Raw genomic sequence first — 17,253 nt, forward strand, 5'->3', positions numbered from 1 at the left:
TGAATACATTGAAAAATAACTCAACTATTGCTATATGTTCCAATAAAACTTTCCATGAAATTGTGTTCTCTTTCTGTAAACGGCCCCAGGGAAACTTATTTTTACGGCCCTCGTAATTGCATTCGAGTGGCCAAAATTTGTGTAAGCATTTCTTTTGACATTATTAAAATGATGGAATAAACAAGATTTTTTTTATCTGCCTCCATGAGAATGTTTGCTTGTAAGTACAAAGGAGGATACCATATTTACATTCTTCATTGGCATATCGAGAAAAAAATCGTGCCAATTCAAAGAGAGAAACTTGACGATATACGCAAACTATTGCGTTACATACCACATGAATATCAAGAATTTTACAACAATATTCTTCAGTAGCCTATTGTGGAAAAATAAGTTCATTTATATACTGAACTTATGTATTAAGTACACAGTAGGCCTATGCATATATTATATCCCTAATTTGACAAATAAACTTTAGTTGAACTGAAATTATTATAATACAATTTTAATTCCTTGCAGAAGCAGAACATGTCAAGCTAATATATATTGGTTTATTTAATTAACAATTCATTAGATTCCAATACATTTAGTATAAAACGACACATCTATTAGGCTTCTGTCTGAAGAAGCCAGTACTATAACCAATGATGTGGTCTACCACCAGTAATACCGTTTTTTGTAACTATTGAAAAATTTAGTTTTCATGACATGTGCTGTTTCTGCAACCCCCGATTCATATATTTCAACTAGACTATGACTAATTAAGATTTTATAGCATTTTTTTTTTTCATTTGACATGTTTCGTATTCTAGCTGTGAAACGACGTACGAATACTATGGAATGTAAATAATACAATACAACAGTCACTCCAACACCATCCTGGTTCTAAAAGAAATATGGCCCAATGATCCGAAATGAACTAACTCCACACCATACAATAACCTCTGAGCTGTGGAAGGGACGCTGATGTATTGACTTGCAGTTCTCAGGAGCACAATATTATCGGAAATTTTGCTTAATGATATACCCCGATAATTGAAAGTGGGCTCCAACTGTTATGAGCAGATTGTTCAGCAAGTTTTCGCGTTCCAGCATTTCCGTCAGTCAATTGCTCACAAGAACGTAGGCGATTCTCAACGTTACGGGATGTTATTTCTTGAACAATCTGAATCTAATCAGGTGGAAACTAAGGTCTTTATGCAAAATGCAACGAGCAGTGGTGTTTTCCAACTGCTGAGCCGTCAAGTGACGTCGAGCAGAATGTTTGGCACTTCGAAGAACTGTTTCACTTACTCTTTTGTTTTCAGGAGTGCGGACATTATACGGCCTGCAAATCGAGCTTTCAGGTATAACTCCCTGTAAAGTTGATTTGAATATTTTCGAGGGACAAATTGTTAAAATTTACAGGGAGTTATAGCTGAAAGCTTGATTTGCATAATACACGTCACTGTTCCTTAACAGAAAACCAAAATTTAAGTCACACAGAGTTAGTGTGCACTCAATGTTGGTTGCTTGAGGGTTGTCAGGCCACTTTGAGGTCTGTGGATATAGAGGGAAAAATTGGATCTGGTAGAGTTCATGGGTAGTTCGGTTGATAGAGCGTTGGTACGTTTAACAAAAGGTCCCGGGTTCGATACCCGGCCCCGGAACAATTTTTCCCTCAAAATTATTCAAATCAACTTCACAGGGTATTATACCTGAAAGCTCGATTTGCATAATACACGTCACTGTTCGTTAACAGAAAACCACAATTAAAGTCACACCGAGTTACTATGCATTCAATGTTGGTTGTTTGACTGTTGTCAGCCCACTTTGAGGCCTGTGGATATAGAGGAAAAATTGGATCGGTATCTGGTAGAGCTCCTGGGTAGCTCAGTTCGTAGATCGTTGACATGTTTAACGAAAGATCCCGGGTTCGATACCCGGCCCGGAACAATTTTTCCCTCGAAATTATTCATATTAACTTCACAGGGTATTATACCTGAAAGCTCGATTTGCATAATACACGTCACTGTTCGTTAACAGAAAACCAAAATTAAAGTCACACAGAGTTAGTGTGCACTCATTGTTGGTTGCTTGACAGTTGTCAGCCCACTTTGAGGTCTGTGGATATAGAGGAAAAATTGAATCGGTATCTGGTAGAGTTCCCGGGTAACTCAGTTGATAGAGCGTTGGTACGTTTAACCAAAGGTCCCGGGTTCGATACCCGGCCCCGGAACGATTTTTCCCTCGAAATTATTCAAGCGCGTAATTGTTTGTCTTATTTGAACTGATGTTTCAGTGAAGAGTGGTGAAGTTGTGGTTTACAATGGCAGTGAATAGTTTCGATCAGTAATAATTTATAGTGTATTCTATAGTATCAGTGAAATGTGTAATAGTGCCAGTGAAATGTGTGATAGTGCCAGTGCAGTGAGTGAGATGACAGTGAAGTGAAAAGTTATCAGTATCATTGTGAAACTTATGTAGGGCCTAAACATATGTGGGTTGTAATGGAAAATTAGGTTGACTCAATTAGGTTACTTTATGTATTATTATTATTACGTTGGTATGTTTAACCAAAGATCCCGGGTTCGATACCCGGCCCGGAACAATTTTTGCCTCGAAATTATTCATTATACGGCATTCCTGGCCGCAGTTTCTTATTCGCTGATGATGTCTCTAGGAAAAAAAAAATTACCCATCGTTTCATGGGACAGCAGCATTAAGATGAATGTTGAAGTGGCCTCCGAACAAGCGACAAGTTATCACCAATGTTCTTATATTGTCAAGTCTCTGACTTATTTTATAAATCATTGTCTGTTTAATGAAGTATTCCCACAATCTTTAAAAAAATGTCTAAGACAGTACCTATTTTTAAGAAAGGGAATCGTTCTGATCCATGTAGCTATAGGCCTATTTCTATACTGATATTTTTTTTTCGAAAATAATCGAAAAGTTCAATTTATTGTCTACCAAATCTCAGTTGGTTTCATAAGTGGCTGATCTAATGAGGCTGCCATTGAAAATCTTGTTGTTTGTATTTTGACAGGGTTTGAGAACTAATGTAGTACCCTAGCCATCTTGTGTGACTTGTCCAAAGCTTTTGATTGTGTTTCTCATGCTATTCTGCTGTCTAAACTCAATTGCACTGCTCCGTCGATATAGGAGGAAGCCAATGTTTACCTATTTAGATATAACACGCGGAACAAGTCTCCTCAAATCTGAAAGAATAATGTTTAGATAGACCATAAGAGTGAAGGAATACTATACACAATGAAAAATCGATCATACGGTAATGGGTATTTAAGAGTTGTTAATTCATTATAAAAACAATGTTATTACAAATTAATTTTATATTCAGGAATGTATCTATAAAATAAATAAATAAATAAATAAATAAATAAATATATAAATGAATGAATCAACCAATCTATGAATGAATGAATAAATGAATAAATAAATAAATAAATAAGTAAATAAATAAATATTACCTTAAACTCTCCAGTATTGGCCTTAATATTTGTGCTGTTTCCAAGCCACTAAGTAGGATACTTTCTCAGAAATACTCAGACGTGAACGAACGGTATGCGGGGGCTTGCATTCTCGTCACAACAGACCACGTTGTATTGTTTTGCTGCTTTCTTTAGACTCAAACGCATTCTACTAAATAGGCGAAGCAGTGTATTATGACATCACTGGCAATGAACTCGAGTTGTTCAATAGTTATTTAGCTTACTGTTCTCAAAGGATGTGTCTTAGTGGTCAGCTCCCCGAAGCTCAAGTCGAACGTGATTTACCCCAAGGATTTATTTTGGGCTCCCTGTTATTTTTATTATGATCATTGACTGAGCAGTGAATGTGAGGAATAAAATCATATTATTTGCTGATGAATCTACTTTATTTTCCACCTGTAAAGATATTAATGCGCTAGCATTATTAATGTTCACTACTTTTAAAGAAAGAAAGGATTGGTTTATTTCATAAAGGTTCTGCTTAAATGATAATAAATCACAGAGTTTATTTACTTTAAGCAATTCTTGTAATACTGATCCACAGTCATCTGTCAAACTATTTCGTATCAATTTAGACACTAACTTACTGTATTTATATATATATATATATATATATATATATATATATATATATATATATATATATATATATATATATATATATTTTTAAGGTTTGACGAATTGTCAAGTGACTGTCAGTTTGAAGAAATATTTTAAGTTCCACACCGAAATTACTGTCATTATTAACGCTTGTCTTCTCAGAGTGATGCTGTAGCCTGTTGCTATCCTGTCGGCCTTCTTGGCTGTAGCGGGGATGACAGCATCATCATTACTGTTCAATTATGCACTGCTGTAACGGTTAGCCTGCCTGAAACGAGAGAACCCCGGGTTCAAATCCTGGTTGGGACAAGTTATTTAGTTGAGGTTTTCTCCGGGGTTTTCCCTTAACCCATTGAGATTAGAAATGAACAAAACTAACTGCCGCTCTCGCTCGCTGTCTTCGTTGCATTTCTCTTTCGAGTCTCGCTCATCATTCTTGAAATAACATTTGGTCGACGTGGAAAGATTTCGTAACTTTGAATAACATACATCATTGAAATAAATAACATTATAAATGTTTAAATGAGACAAAAAGACAAAACAGAACAGTATCTTAGTTATCAAAATGTTCTGGTTCTATTATATGATATTACCTATGGTTATATAAATAGAAAAAAAAATTCTCAAATAAATTTTCATTTCTAAGAAACATAAAACATAACGTTAATATCTTTTTACTTGATCTCAAACATATGAAAAGAAAATGCCTAGCCTTTTCATAAGAGCCTAGTAATTAAATAAAGACTGGAGAACGGATTATTATACACTGAAAGGTAGAGATGATGTTTCAAATAGGCTACTTGATTCTTTATACAAATATAACAGTTGCTAAAGTAGATAAAAGTTCAGTCAGGTATAAACAACTGTGGCGATTCAAGGCTGCTAGACGATCGGGACTTCGGGAGTGATCAATCTCGACGTCTCGAAACACTCACAAGCAGTCTTTACGTCAACGAAGCGACGTACAGAACATTGTCATGCGGGTTTTCGGCTTTGCGGCGCTGTTAGTCTTGCTTTCTCGATCGTTGTTCATCTCTAATTTGAGATAAAATACTTGGTAACTTTCGACGCTGAAACCCTTGACACATTTACCAATTAAAAAATCAATTTCAATTGGGAAGCTAGGAATTCGCAAGAATTAGAATGTCAATAGGCAAAAGTGTCAGTTTTACTTGTCTCAATGTTACATTTCCGTTTCGTTTGTCCGCAGAGCGTCGTGTTCCACGTATCCCAGCACCCAGAGATTCCCAACTTCTTCCAGTGCGTCACGTTCGGCTTTTTCGCGACGCCGCGGCAGGAGATAGCGTACAACCTGTTCTGCGTGGTCGCCATGTACTTCATTCCACTACTCGTCATCAGCTTCGCCTACTCCCGCATCCTCTGTGTCATCGTCAGGAGGTCTACCGAAACCAGAGGTAAGTGAAAAATAAATAGCGACGTGCGATAGCATGACTACTCTGTCGTACAGTACAGCAGACCATTCCGCCACAGCGTTTGAGGGCTAGGGCGCCCTGACGCTGCCCTGTGCCTGCCCAGGGCGGACCCCCACTCCTCTCTGTCGCTGAGGCTGTGGTGGTGTACGAATGCATGCGATCATCAACTCTTCTGTTCGATGATATTCTGCAGGCATTGCTGGATTATGCGTTCCATCATTCATTCATTCATTCATTCATTCATTCATATGGTGTACTATCGTTTGTGCTTAACTGTTTTGAATAAGAATGAAGAGAAGTGCGTCGACAGTTGGTTCAGGAATTAACCCCTCTTGGGAGGGCTTGTATCTTGTTGTCCTATCTGGCGACAAACAGTGTTCAATGTTTAATATGCCATATCAATGTACGGGCCAAAACGTACAACATTAAGCGTCACTTTAAGTTAAACATTCTGATACCCACGTTCATATTATCGGCGAAGAGAGGAAGGTATTAATAACTAAACTATAGGTAGAAATGCAGTCTTCTTACGACGAGGTAAATACCATTTCAACTAATTAAGTTCTCTAAGGGCAATATAATTAAATTAATGGTTGGGTTATAGTAAGTTTATTTTGAACAGTTGTCAACAACTTATGGGAATTATTATAAAAACATTTGTTAAGCTGTTAAAGGATTTTCTGTCCTTTTAACTATGTAATGCATTTCTGATAGTGACAATGCCATTAAAATTCAATTTTCCCTTTCTTTCGCAGTACATTGAGCCAAGAGCTGTCCATGCAATCTAAATTGTTGCCCTAAATATCGCTACCAAAAGTAGCCGGTCACTTACGGAAGGAATGTTTGCAAATGAGTGCACGATTTCAACTTCAGAGATATTGTGTCCTTCCCTGGTGACGTTATTTGAGTCAATTAGTCTCTCTCCACAAAAAATCTGTCGCCACGTGCAGGAACTTATGAACATTTTTACGACGCCCTTTTCTGTAAATGTTGAGCAGGCTCCAGTCAAATGCCAAAGAGAATTGATAAGGCTTCAGTGTCACACAATTTTGAAAGATAGATATTACAATATTCCAGGTGACTTCGATGCGTTTTATAAGAACTTGGAACAAAAAGATTTTCCGCTTACCTACGCATTGACATAGTTTTACATACCTTTGCGAACACATATTCTCCAGTCATGAACCTGAATAAGAGTAAAACTAGGTCATGTTTGTCCGATGTTGCATTGGAAGCAGTGTTACGCATTCATTGTGCTCAAACAATTTTCCCTGATATGAAATGTCATTTGCCTTCCGAAGTACAGAAAAAAGGACAATTTTAGTTTGTTTTATTTTTTTGTAATGGGAAATTGTTGTATTTCTTTAATTTTTTCCATGTGTCAGAAAATGTGCCATGCATATACCTCACTGGCTCACTTCACCCCTTGCACGCATCCTCCCTCTCAGCGATCGGTATTCCGTCTCTTTCCCACTCACTCGCTGCCTCTCTCCGGGGCTCTGCACGGCTCCTACGAACCCAGGGCAGCTACGGGGCATCCCGGTGGCTGCCCACTTGGAATGGTCTGTCGTACGGTACATCTGTCGGATGTGAACGTTAAATGTTTTTAAATCTCAGCCAACGTACTCGTATTATCGCTGGGGTAATATAACTTGGGTAATACGACAATAATATAACTGTGCATCTCTGCGGTGGCTGAGTGGTGAGACCTTCAGCCTATTACGTAGGCGATCCGGATTCGAGATCTGGAAATTTTCAATGAAAAATCTATAGTGACACTTGTGACGTGGTTGGAGATTTTCTCGGGGATCTCCCGTGTCCCTATATTAGGCATCCACATGATTCCGTCAACATGTCTCCATTCCTTCATCATTACACAGCATTCCCCAAATGCTGGCTGGCGACGCACGGAAGGGGCTTGCCTAGAGACGAGTGGGGTTGGCTGCTCAAATCTGGGTAAGCAGCGAACCTTAGTGTAGTCAGTCAGTGTGGGTTTTGGAATGCGCTTACAAGCAAACATTCTGATGGGGGCAGATAGAAAAGTTAATTTTTTTCTTCTTCTATGTTAATAATGTCAAAAGAAGTGCTTATACAAATTTTGGCCACTCGACCGCAATTACGAGGGACGTAAAAAAATATGTTCACCAGGGGGTCATTGTAAAAAATTATTTGACCAGACACAGCAATTGTTAAGCTATTTTTCAACATATTCCCCACCGGGATCGATAGAGAGGTGCAGACGGCTGTCAAACGCTGGTTCCGATCCCAGAAGGCTGACCTTTACGACACAAGGATAAAAAAATTGATCCCACGGTATCACAAATGTCTCAATTCCAGTGGGGGATATGTTAAACAAATAGTGCAACAATTGTTATATCTGTTTCAATAAATCTTTCCATGCAATTTTGCTTTTTTTCTGTAAATAATCCCAGGGAAAATCACTTTCTGGACGACCTCGTAATTGCGGTCGAGTGGCCAAAATTTATATAAGCACTTCTTTTGGCATTAACATGTTGGAAGAAAAAAAAAAATATATATATATATATATATATATGCATTCTTTTTCATTATCAAATTATGATTTAATAAACTAAACATTCTACATTAAAGAATTTGGAGTATGTTGTTCACATGGGAGAACTATACATGCATGTAAAATGTCATTAAAATATCTTAAGTGCATTTTGAGTTACCATTTTAACTCTGCTAGGAAGAACGAAATACACCGCAAATTTTCTTAAGGAAAAGAAATGACTGGTTTTTAAAAACATTAAAATTGCTCATTAATGTACAGATAGTGCACATTAAGCAGGGAAAGTTTCATTTCTAAAATACCTATAGGTTGAGGGAAATATGTAGAAATACCGGTAAAATTATAACTATAGAATGGTATACCTTTCCAATTAAGTGATATTTTATTAAAAGTTATAATACAGCCAAAATGCCTAAATATAGCCAGTTACTTCTTTTATACGGCGTCTACAGAATGATTACATATTTCTTTCAGTGGAACGCGCTTTATATTTGTTATTAATGTTGTGAAGCTGTATTTTTAATTATACATTTCGTTGGAACAGACAATGCTGCACCAGGAGTTCATTTTCTTTAATTATCTTGCCTGCACAAAGTAAAGCATTCTTATTAAATTCTTTTGCTTTTCTCATCACGAGTCTTGGTTTCTTCTCACATTGTCAAAGGTCGTTCACGTACATGTTAAAGTCTGTGACATTTCACTACCATGACTAACTACTTGGCCTTTTTATGTTAAGCTAGTATAATTCGCTAATTAAAAATATTCTGACATCTCTCGTGCAATTCTTAATGTAGTAAGCACTGCTTTAAAACAAGAACTGCAAAATATTTCATCGTCCGATTAGAGGTTTTTCTCTTATTGTGAGTGCCAGACTAAGTTTAAAACTATTCCAATTAAAGAAGTTTGTACAATGTTCGCATCAACAGAAATAACATTAACTGCACAGGCAGGTCAGACTTTGTAGGTAATAAGACTGATCTCTAGGGACCGGACTTTTATGTAATATCAAGGTGTGAAATATGTACATATTTATGCAAGAAAAATCAGCTGAATATGTACCAAAATATGTAAAATCATGAAAATATTTAATATCAATATCTGGCAGATATAGGATAGGTAAGACTCTCCAGTTGTGATTTCATAGAGCATCCGAGTATTTTTACCGCATACTTGATACATTGCAATTTTTCCATCTATAGTGAAACCTTCGTCCATCGCAATCCATGTTTTTATTTTTGTCGTTAGGATTGAAGATACAGGGGCCATTTTAGTTAGTTAAAAGCAGTAGATAAACTCACTTGCACTTTATTCTGTAAGTACTAAAACTAGATAACTGAGTGAAATGAATGACACAACAGTACTGCAAGCACAGTTTCGCTTTATTGGATTAGGAGAAAATAAGAGGAGATGTTGGACACATGCATTTTAGCTGCTCCCTGTAAGAAACAAAGTATCTTCTAAAACCTCAAACTATAGGCATTTACAAACTGTTCTTTGCCTGGAACTAAGGGCGTTATGTTTCGTGCCGAAATATATCTTTTCTTGGGTATGTAAAAAGGCTTTTTAAATCTGTGTATTTGAAATGTAAACTACCCTAACAGAAGCTTTTTTTTTTCCTTTTAGAGAAGTAAAAATGAATAAACCCCCTAAATATGTAGATTTCTGTAATACCAAGCCATAATATGTAATGTGGGGTAAATATGTAAAAATATGTAGTATCAAATTTGATGATATTAATGGTAATTACAAGATTCGCAAAGACTTATTATTTATATACGGTTAGGTTGAAAGGAATATAATATGTAATTACATAAAAAATCCGGTCCCCTACTGATCTCCTCAATTCAATAACTCTATAGGAACAATCTAGGAGTAAGACAAAGGGACCACTTTCATCCACAAGATATTCACGATGTTATTAAAATTGACAGAAGACCTTAAACAATATTTTAACAAATTATAGTGTAACTTTTACAAATATTACTCTTTGTTGATAATCAGATTATTATAGGAAAATGTGAAAAATAAGTTCAAGAAGGAGTCCACAAGCTAATGCAGATTTCTGCTAAATATGGAATGTCAATTTCAACTACAAAAACCGAAGTAATGGCATTCCAAAGAATACATCCCAGAAGAGCTAAAATTGTTATAAACGGAGAGATTATTGAGTCAATACGTGAATTGAAATACCAGGGTTATCACTCTGAATTTAGGAAATCCAAAGGTGTTGAAATAGATGTAGACATTTCTGTGGACGAATACAGCGAACTCTGAAACATAATGTGCCGAAAGAAACTTTATTAAAACTGTATAAAGTAGTTACATTGCCACAAACATTTCTGTAGAAGAATGCATCGAACTCTGAAATATAGAATGCGAAAAGAAACTTAATTTAAACTGCCGAGACGTAGATGGGAGAATAATATTAAAGTGGATTTGAGGGAGGTGAGATATGATGGTAGAGACTGGATTAGCTTAATCTTACACAGGATAGGGACCGATGGCATGCTTATGTGAGGGCGGCAATGAAACTCCGGGTTCCTTAAAAGCCATTTGTAAGTTGTAAGTAAGATCCTGTTGCAACTATAATTAACAAATATAGAGAAAACTGGAGTGATCATAATTATTCAAAGTAGCCTATGTTAGACAACAAGATAGCAAGGGTCGCATTCCAATGTAACTCACAAGGAGAAAGGATTGTGAGTAGGTCTCTTAAAAGACGGAGTGAACAATTTTGAGTTGGAACAAGCCAAAGTGCCTTGTCCTTATTGCTGATAATGATGAAGAGGACGAATTTGAATATCGATGAAACGAAGTGTGTTTTTGCGCTGGAAAAAGAAGACTTTAGAGTAGATTTTCTCAGGAAATTCTTGTTTCCAGTAGCATTGCACACAATTTCTCCATTATCTATCATGATCACTACCACAATCATTAGAAATCACTAACTACCCACAAACATTAATATTGACTTCTCTATATTTATTTCACATTATCATATGTAATGCCACGAGTGATTCATCTAGAGAAGTTCAAAGTTCTAAGTTCCATTTATTAAGGATATTACACAAATAAAGGGAACCAACAGTACAAATAAAACCCATCAAATAAGATAATTTTTCAAACACTTATAATAAATGACAGTTTAACTTCACAATATTGGTCGCTGCAGCTATGATCTTACAGTTGTCAACATACTTACTTACTTACAAATGGCTTTTAAGGAACCCGAAGGTTCATTTCCGCCCTCACATAAGCCCGCCATCGGTCCCTATCCTGTGCAAGATTAATCCAGTCTCTACCATCACATCCCACCTCCCTCAAATCCATTTTAATATTATCCTCCCATCTACGTTTCGGCCTCCCTAAAGGTCTTTTTTCCTCCGGTCTCCCAACTAACACTCTATATGCATTTCTGGATTCGCCCATACGTGCTACATGCCCTGGCCATCTCAAACGTCTGGATTTTAAGTTCCTAATTATGTTAGGTGAAGAATACAATGCGTGCAGTTCTGTGTTGCGTAACTTTCTCCATTCTCCTGTAGCTTCATCCCGCTTAGCCCCAAATATTTTCCTAAGCACCTTATTCTCAAACACCCTTAACCTATGTTCCTCTATCAGAGTGAGAGTCCAAGTTTCACAACCATACAGAAGAACCGGTAATATAACTGTTTTATAAATTCTAACTTTCAGATTTTTGGACAGCAGACTGGATGATAAGAGCTTCTCAACCGAATAATGACACGCATTTCCCATATTTATTCTGCGTTTAATTTCCTCCCGAGTGTCATTTATATTTGTTACTGTTGCTCCATGGTATTTGAATTTTTCCACCTCTTCTAAGGATAAATCTCCAATTTTTATATTTCCATTTCGTACAATATTCTGGTCACGAGACATAATCATATACTTCGTCTTTTCGGGATTTACTTCCAAACCGATCGCTTTACTTGCTTCAAGTAAAATTTCCATGTTTTCCCTAATCGTTTGTGTATTTTCTCCTAAGTCAACATACTTACTAGTATAAATTAAAAGTGGCAATGAAGATTGCGAGAAAATTTATTAATTCATAACCCAATAATATAATATATAACAATATAATATATTTTGTATTCATTTTTGTGTTCTCAGACTTAGCCTCTCGAATTAATTAATTTGCTTATTTCCCCGTTTGTTGCTTAGCCACATCTTCCAGACGCCATAATCTTGTTCGAATCTAGGCATATTTTCACTGCACAAGTGTTTTATAAACCTGATCGATAGGGAACATGAAATAAATGCTGGACGATAATGTAGCATGATCCACAATTATCGATGTAGAGCAGTCATGTCAACTGATGTCCATAGGCGCAAACGCGCGCTTTAGAGCTCAGAAGAGCCAGAGCGCTTTGCAACGGAAAGGAAAGAGACAGACGAAAAGGTAGGCCTAGTATATGCTGCTTGGTCGAGCTATATACAGGGATGGCCAGCACTGATTCAATGGATAAAGGAAGAAAACTTATTAAAACTGTATCATGTTAATTTTTAGATTTGTCTGAGAATTATAAATGCATTATAAGAATGTAAGCTTTAATTTTAATACTCATTTTTCACAAGTTTGCTTTTTTTTTTTTAAAGGAGTATTTTCACAACTTTCTTGCAGAGAAGTGAAATTTTTAGATATGTTTATTTAGTAGCCTTACAGATACTGAAACAATGTTTTGGTAAATCTAATATATCGTACATACGTATTACTAAAGATAGCGTATTGAAAATTTAGAAAATATTCGCATGGAAAACGTTTGTAAGAAAATGAATTAACAAACCAACTACTGTTACATCATAAACAAAATATATGTGCCCATGTGTTGGTAAAACGTCAGCTCTATAGCTTCAGCAGAATTCGAGAAAATAATTTAATATTCTGATGATAGGAATTCGCGCATGATATCATCTTAAAAGCATAATGCGATAAGAATTTTGTTATGCAATATTAGTACAGTTAAAACATATATTTTGGTAACTTTGCTTTGTATTATAATATTATTTTGATTAGTTTATTGATTACTTCCTTTATAAGGCTAAAGATACCATCAATATCAATTCCAACTTACCATGTCATACTCAATCTCTTATTTGAAATATCACTTTCTTTATGAATGATGTGTTTCATTCATTTAATACAGTATACTTTTACTTCTATGGAATTTATGTGAATATTCCTTCTTAACTCTTTATTATGTTATTAACGTTTAAAACACAACTACAATATTAAGAAATTAGTGTCAGTACTTTTGTTTTACAGATAACATAGATAATATCAAACAGAAAGAAGCCATATAAAATAACGACATAAAATTTCACGTTCCATTTCCAGTTTGCGCACCACTGTTTCCTTAATTCAACAGGCTGCTTATTCATATACATAATCTTTCCTCCTTCCATACCTAGCGTTTGATGTCCGCGCACGACGTCAAGGTCAGAAAAATGCGCTTGCTTTGACATCACTGATGTAGAGGGTCGTGATAGGTTGATATCTAACATTTTGTTACTTAAGATTGGTCTGTATAATCAAATAAGTAACGTATAAGTGGAACATTATAATAATAATAATAATAATAATAATTATTATTATTATTATAATAATAATAATTATTATTATTATTATTATTAATACACAGGGAACTGGCGTAGCTCAGTTTGCTGAAGCGCTTGCATGCCGATCCTTGGTTGCGTTCGGTAATTATGTGGTTGTTTTTTCCTAGGTTTTCTCCAACTGTAAAGCGAATATTAGGTAATCTATTGCGAAATCTAGGCTTCATCTCGCCAAATACCATTTCGCTATCACCAATTTCATCGACATTAAAAATTAAGATGATACAGCGTCGTTAAATAGCCTACTAAAATGCAGAGAAATGAAGTTATTGCGTTAGGCTAGAAGTTCTATACCGTCTTGATGGAATAAGAAACACAGCCATAAGATAATAATTAAACATTTACACTATAAATCATGAAATAAACTATAATCATATCATATAAACACACTGGCTGTAAATTTTTAACTAAATAGAATGTGACATATCTTATGATTATGGCTGTATTACTAACACAAATAGATACTAGTAAGAGATACAACTAAAATTTCAATAAGTTATAGCAGTACCTACTATTTTATATGAACATAAGTCATGGTTGATGAAAAAGAATATAGCCTAAGCCATATACAAAGAAACAACCGATATGAGATCCATTAATTTGTATAAGAACTAAAATATACAGGTGTTAGAGAAAAATTGGAGGTATTTATAATTAATGAAAAAATAAACGAGCATAAGCACAACTGGAGGGGGTATGTAGGCAAAATACCATTATCAGAGAATCTGAAGTTAATAACTCTCTATCAATAACGAGGGAGAAGAGTAACTCCATATATAGCTGAAATTATTGGGGATCATCAGTGCGGTTTTAGGCGTAATAGATCGACTATTGATCAGATTTTTTTTTTGTATTCGACAGATATTGGAGAAAAAATGAGAGTAAAGACCTAAGGGTACAGTACAGCAGTTATTCATAGATTTAAAAAAAGACGTATGTCTCAGTTAAGAGAGAAGTTTTATACAACATTCTTATTGAATTTGGTATTCTCAAGAAACAAGTTCGATTAATTAAAATGTGTCTCAGTGAAACTTACAGCAGAGTTCGAACAGGCCACCTTCTGTCTGATGCTTTTCCAATACACTGCGGGCTAAAGCAAGGAGATGCACTATCACCTTTACTTTTTAACTTCGCTCTATAATATGCCATTATGGAAGTTCAGGATAACACAGAGGGTTTGGAATTGAACGGGTTACATCAGCTTCTTGTCTATGGAGATGACGTGAATATGTTAGGATAAAATTCACAAACGGTTAAGGAAAACACGGGAATTTTACTTGAGTAAAGAGATAGGTTTACGATACGTAGCGAAATCCGGTTGCGAATACCAGCTATAACGGCTGGGGGGATCATCGTGCTAACCACACGATACCTCCATTCTGGTTGGATGATCGTCCACCTCTGCTTCGGCATGTGGGCATGAGGCCAGCAGCCGGCTGGTCGGTGTAGGCCCTTCACGGGCTGTAGCGCCACGGATTATTATAAAGAGATAGGTTTGGAAGTAAATACCGAAAAGACAAAGTATATGATTATATCTCCTGACGAGAATGTCCTATGAAATGGAAACATAAAAATTGGATATATATATATATATATATATATATATATATATATTTTAATGTACCGAAGTACATATGATATTTCCATGCAGATATTCTGCGTCATCATACGATGAAAGAGTAATGGAACGGAGAAAAATTCTCTCCGGCACCGGGATCTGAACCCGGGTTTTCAGCTCTACGTGCTGATACTTTATCCACTAAGCCACACCGGATACCCACCCCGGCGTCGGACAGAATCGTCTCAGTTTAAGTTCCAAATCTTGGTTTCCCTCTCGTGGCCGCCCTCTGCACTACGTCATAGATGTCTATGAACGTAGGACCTAAGTCCACACATGTGCTGAGGTGCACTCGTTGTGAGTGACTAGTTGGCCGGGATCCGACGGAATAAGCACCGTCTTAAATCACGAGGTGATTTACGCATATCATATATATTATTTTAATGTACCGAAGTACATATGATATTTCCAATAGCACGTACTGCCTCCCATATAAAGAGTGAAACAAAAGTTTCTATAACAGTATGTTAAAATTATTCTCTTGTTTAGTTTCCATATTCTCAGGAACCATGACCAAATTTTATGGTATAGGAGTTGGAACTACTTGATTGTGGTGTGATGCAATACTTTATTAATAATTTGGCTGAAAATGTGATATTTACCATCAAATATTTGAAAAAAAAAAAAAAAAAAAAAATTCACTGTACTAGAAACTTTTGTTACACTCTGTAGGTCGAAATAGACCAAGACCTTTATATCTACTGTGAGAGTAAAACATTGAATCTCGAGTATCTGTAGGTAAACATAGTATTTCTTTCAGTGTTATTTTAATCATTTTATCTGCGTCTTGTTGGAAACCAACTTGAATTTTTTGGGAGAAATTGAGAAAAAGTCGTACATTAATATCGGACAGATTAAAGAGTTGAGGATTTTAAATTTCTGATCTGGATGTAACCAAGGTGAGGAAGAAAGTAGATCCAATGAATAGGCCTAATCAGTTCATTATAAGTTGTAAGTCGTTTGCTCCTGAATTAATTTCAAAGTTTTGTTTAGAAGTATGAATGAAACTGTTATTACCATGCACTAATATACTCTGGAGTCGTTCAATTAACAGGTACACATTGCGGGTCTCCCTAGTGGATTGGTGAGCATATAGGCCCACTGCTGAGACAACAGAGTAAAGCACCTGACAAGTAGGATTACAAATATCCAGTCCAGCAGACGTAACATAATTCTCTTCAATTATTCACGCCGGGAACCGAACCAAGAGCCGCTTAGTTGGAAACGTGTACAGTGTCTATAGTCCATAGCGATGAACCTATTTCATCGTGTCATTAGTTTTAAAATAACGTTATAAAAAATTGTATTACAAAGTCAGCACCTGCCCGAAAGGAAACTCGTGCTCATTGAATTCACATCGTTAAAACTGCCATTGGGGGAAAGAGCCTGCATGATGCATGGTATGAAAACAATGAGGAACAATAAGCTGCATATCCTAGTGTAAATAGGGGCTTATTTTTATAACAGTATTCACTACATAGCAAGAACTACATGTCCGATGTAAATATTTTACATATTATATTTGTTTTACTTTTTCCGTTTATGTATTAAATCTAGTGACGTTAAACTGTTGCTTCAACTCGTACCTCTGTAAATACTTCATAATGACGGAATGTATTAAAGTGGATGGCAATATGGAGAAATTTAACAATGCTAACGCGAATTTCACTAGCATTTTATTTGCAATGCCACACACTCTTGCCGGAACTCGAACCCGAATTTGAGGTTGCGCTCAGGCATCGTTTCAAATCCCGCTTGAAGCGATTACTTGATTGAGCTTTTTCCGAAGTTTTCCCCAATTGTCAGGGGAATCCTTTGAGTCATCTCGTTAAAAACTACTGTTTTTCGCTATGATCTATCTTAGCGACACTGGATAATAACGTAGTCGATATAGCGTCATTAAGTAACTTATTAGAAAAGATTCCATACATGAATTTCAACAAGAAA

At 36.0% G+C, this 17,253-nt stretch overlaps 1 protein-coding gene across 1 annotated transcript in view; it reads left to right on the plus strand.

Moving 5' to 3' along the window:
* Positions 1-17,253, plus strand: part of LOC138709968 (adipokinetic hormone/corazonin-related peptide receptor variant I-like) — a 109,508-nt gene that overhangs the window by 49,577 nt on the left and 42,678 nt on the right. The window contains exon 2 of the mRNA XM_069840651.1: positions 5,302-5,506. Within this exon, the coding sequence (XP_069696752.1) occupies positions 5,302-5,506 (205 nt within the window). The remainder of the gene's footprint in view (positions 1-5,301; positions 5,507-17,253) is intronic.

The sequence above is a fragment of the Periplaneta americana genome, chromosome 12 (genome assembly GCF_040183065.1).
Source record: "Periplaneta americana isolate PAMFEO1 chromosome 12, P.americana_PAMFEO1_priV1, whole genome shotgun sequence".
Lineage (NCBI taxonomy): Eukaryota > Metazoa > Arthropoda > Insecta > Blattodea > Blattidae > Periplaneta > Periplaneta americana.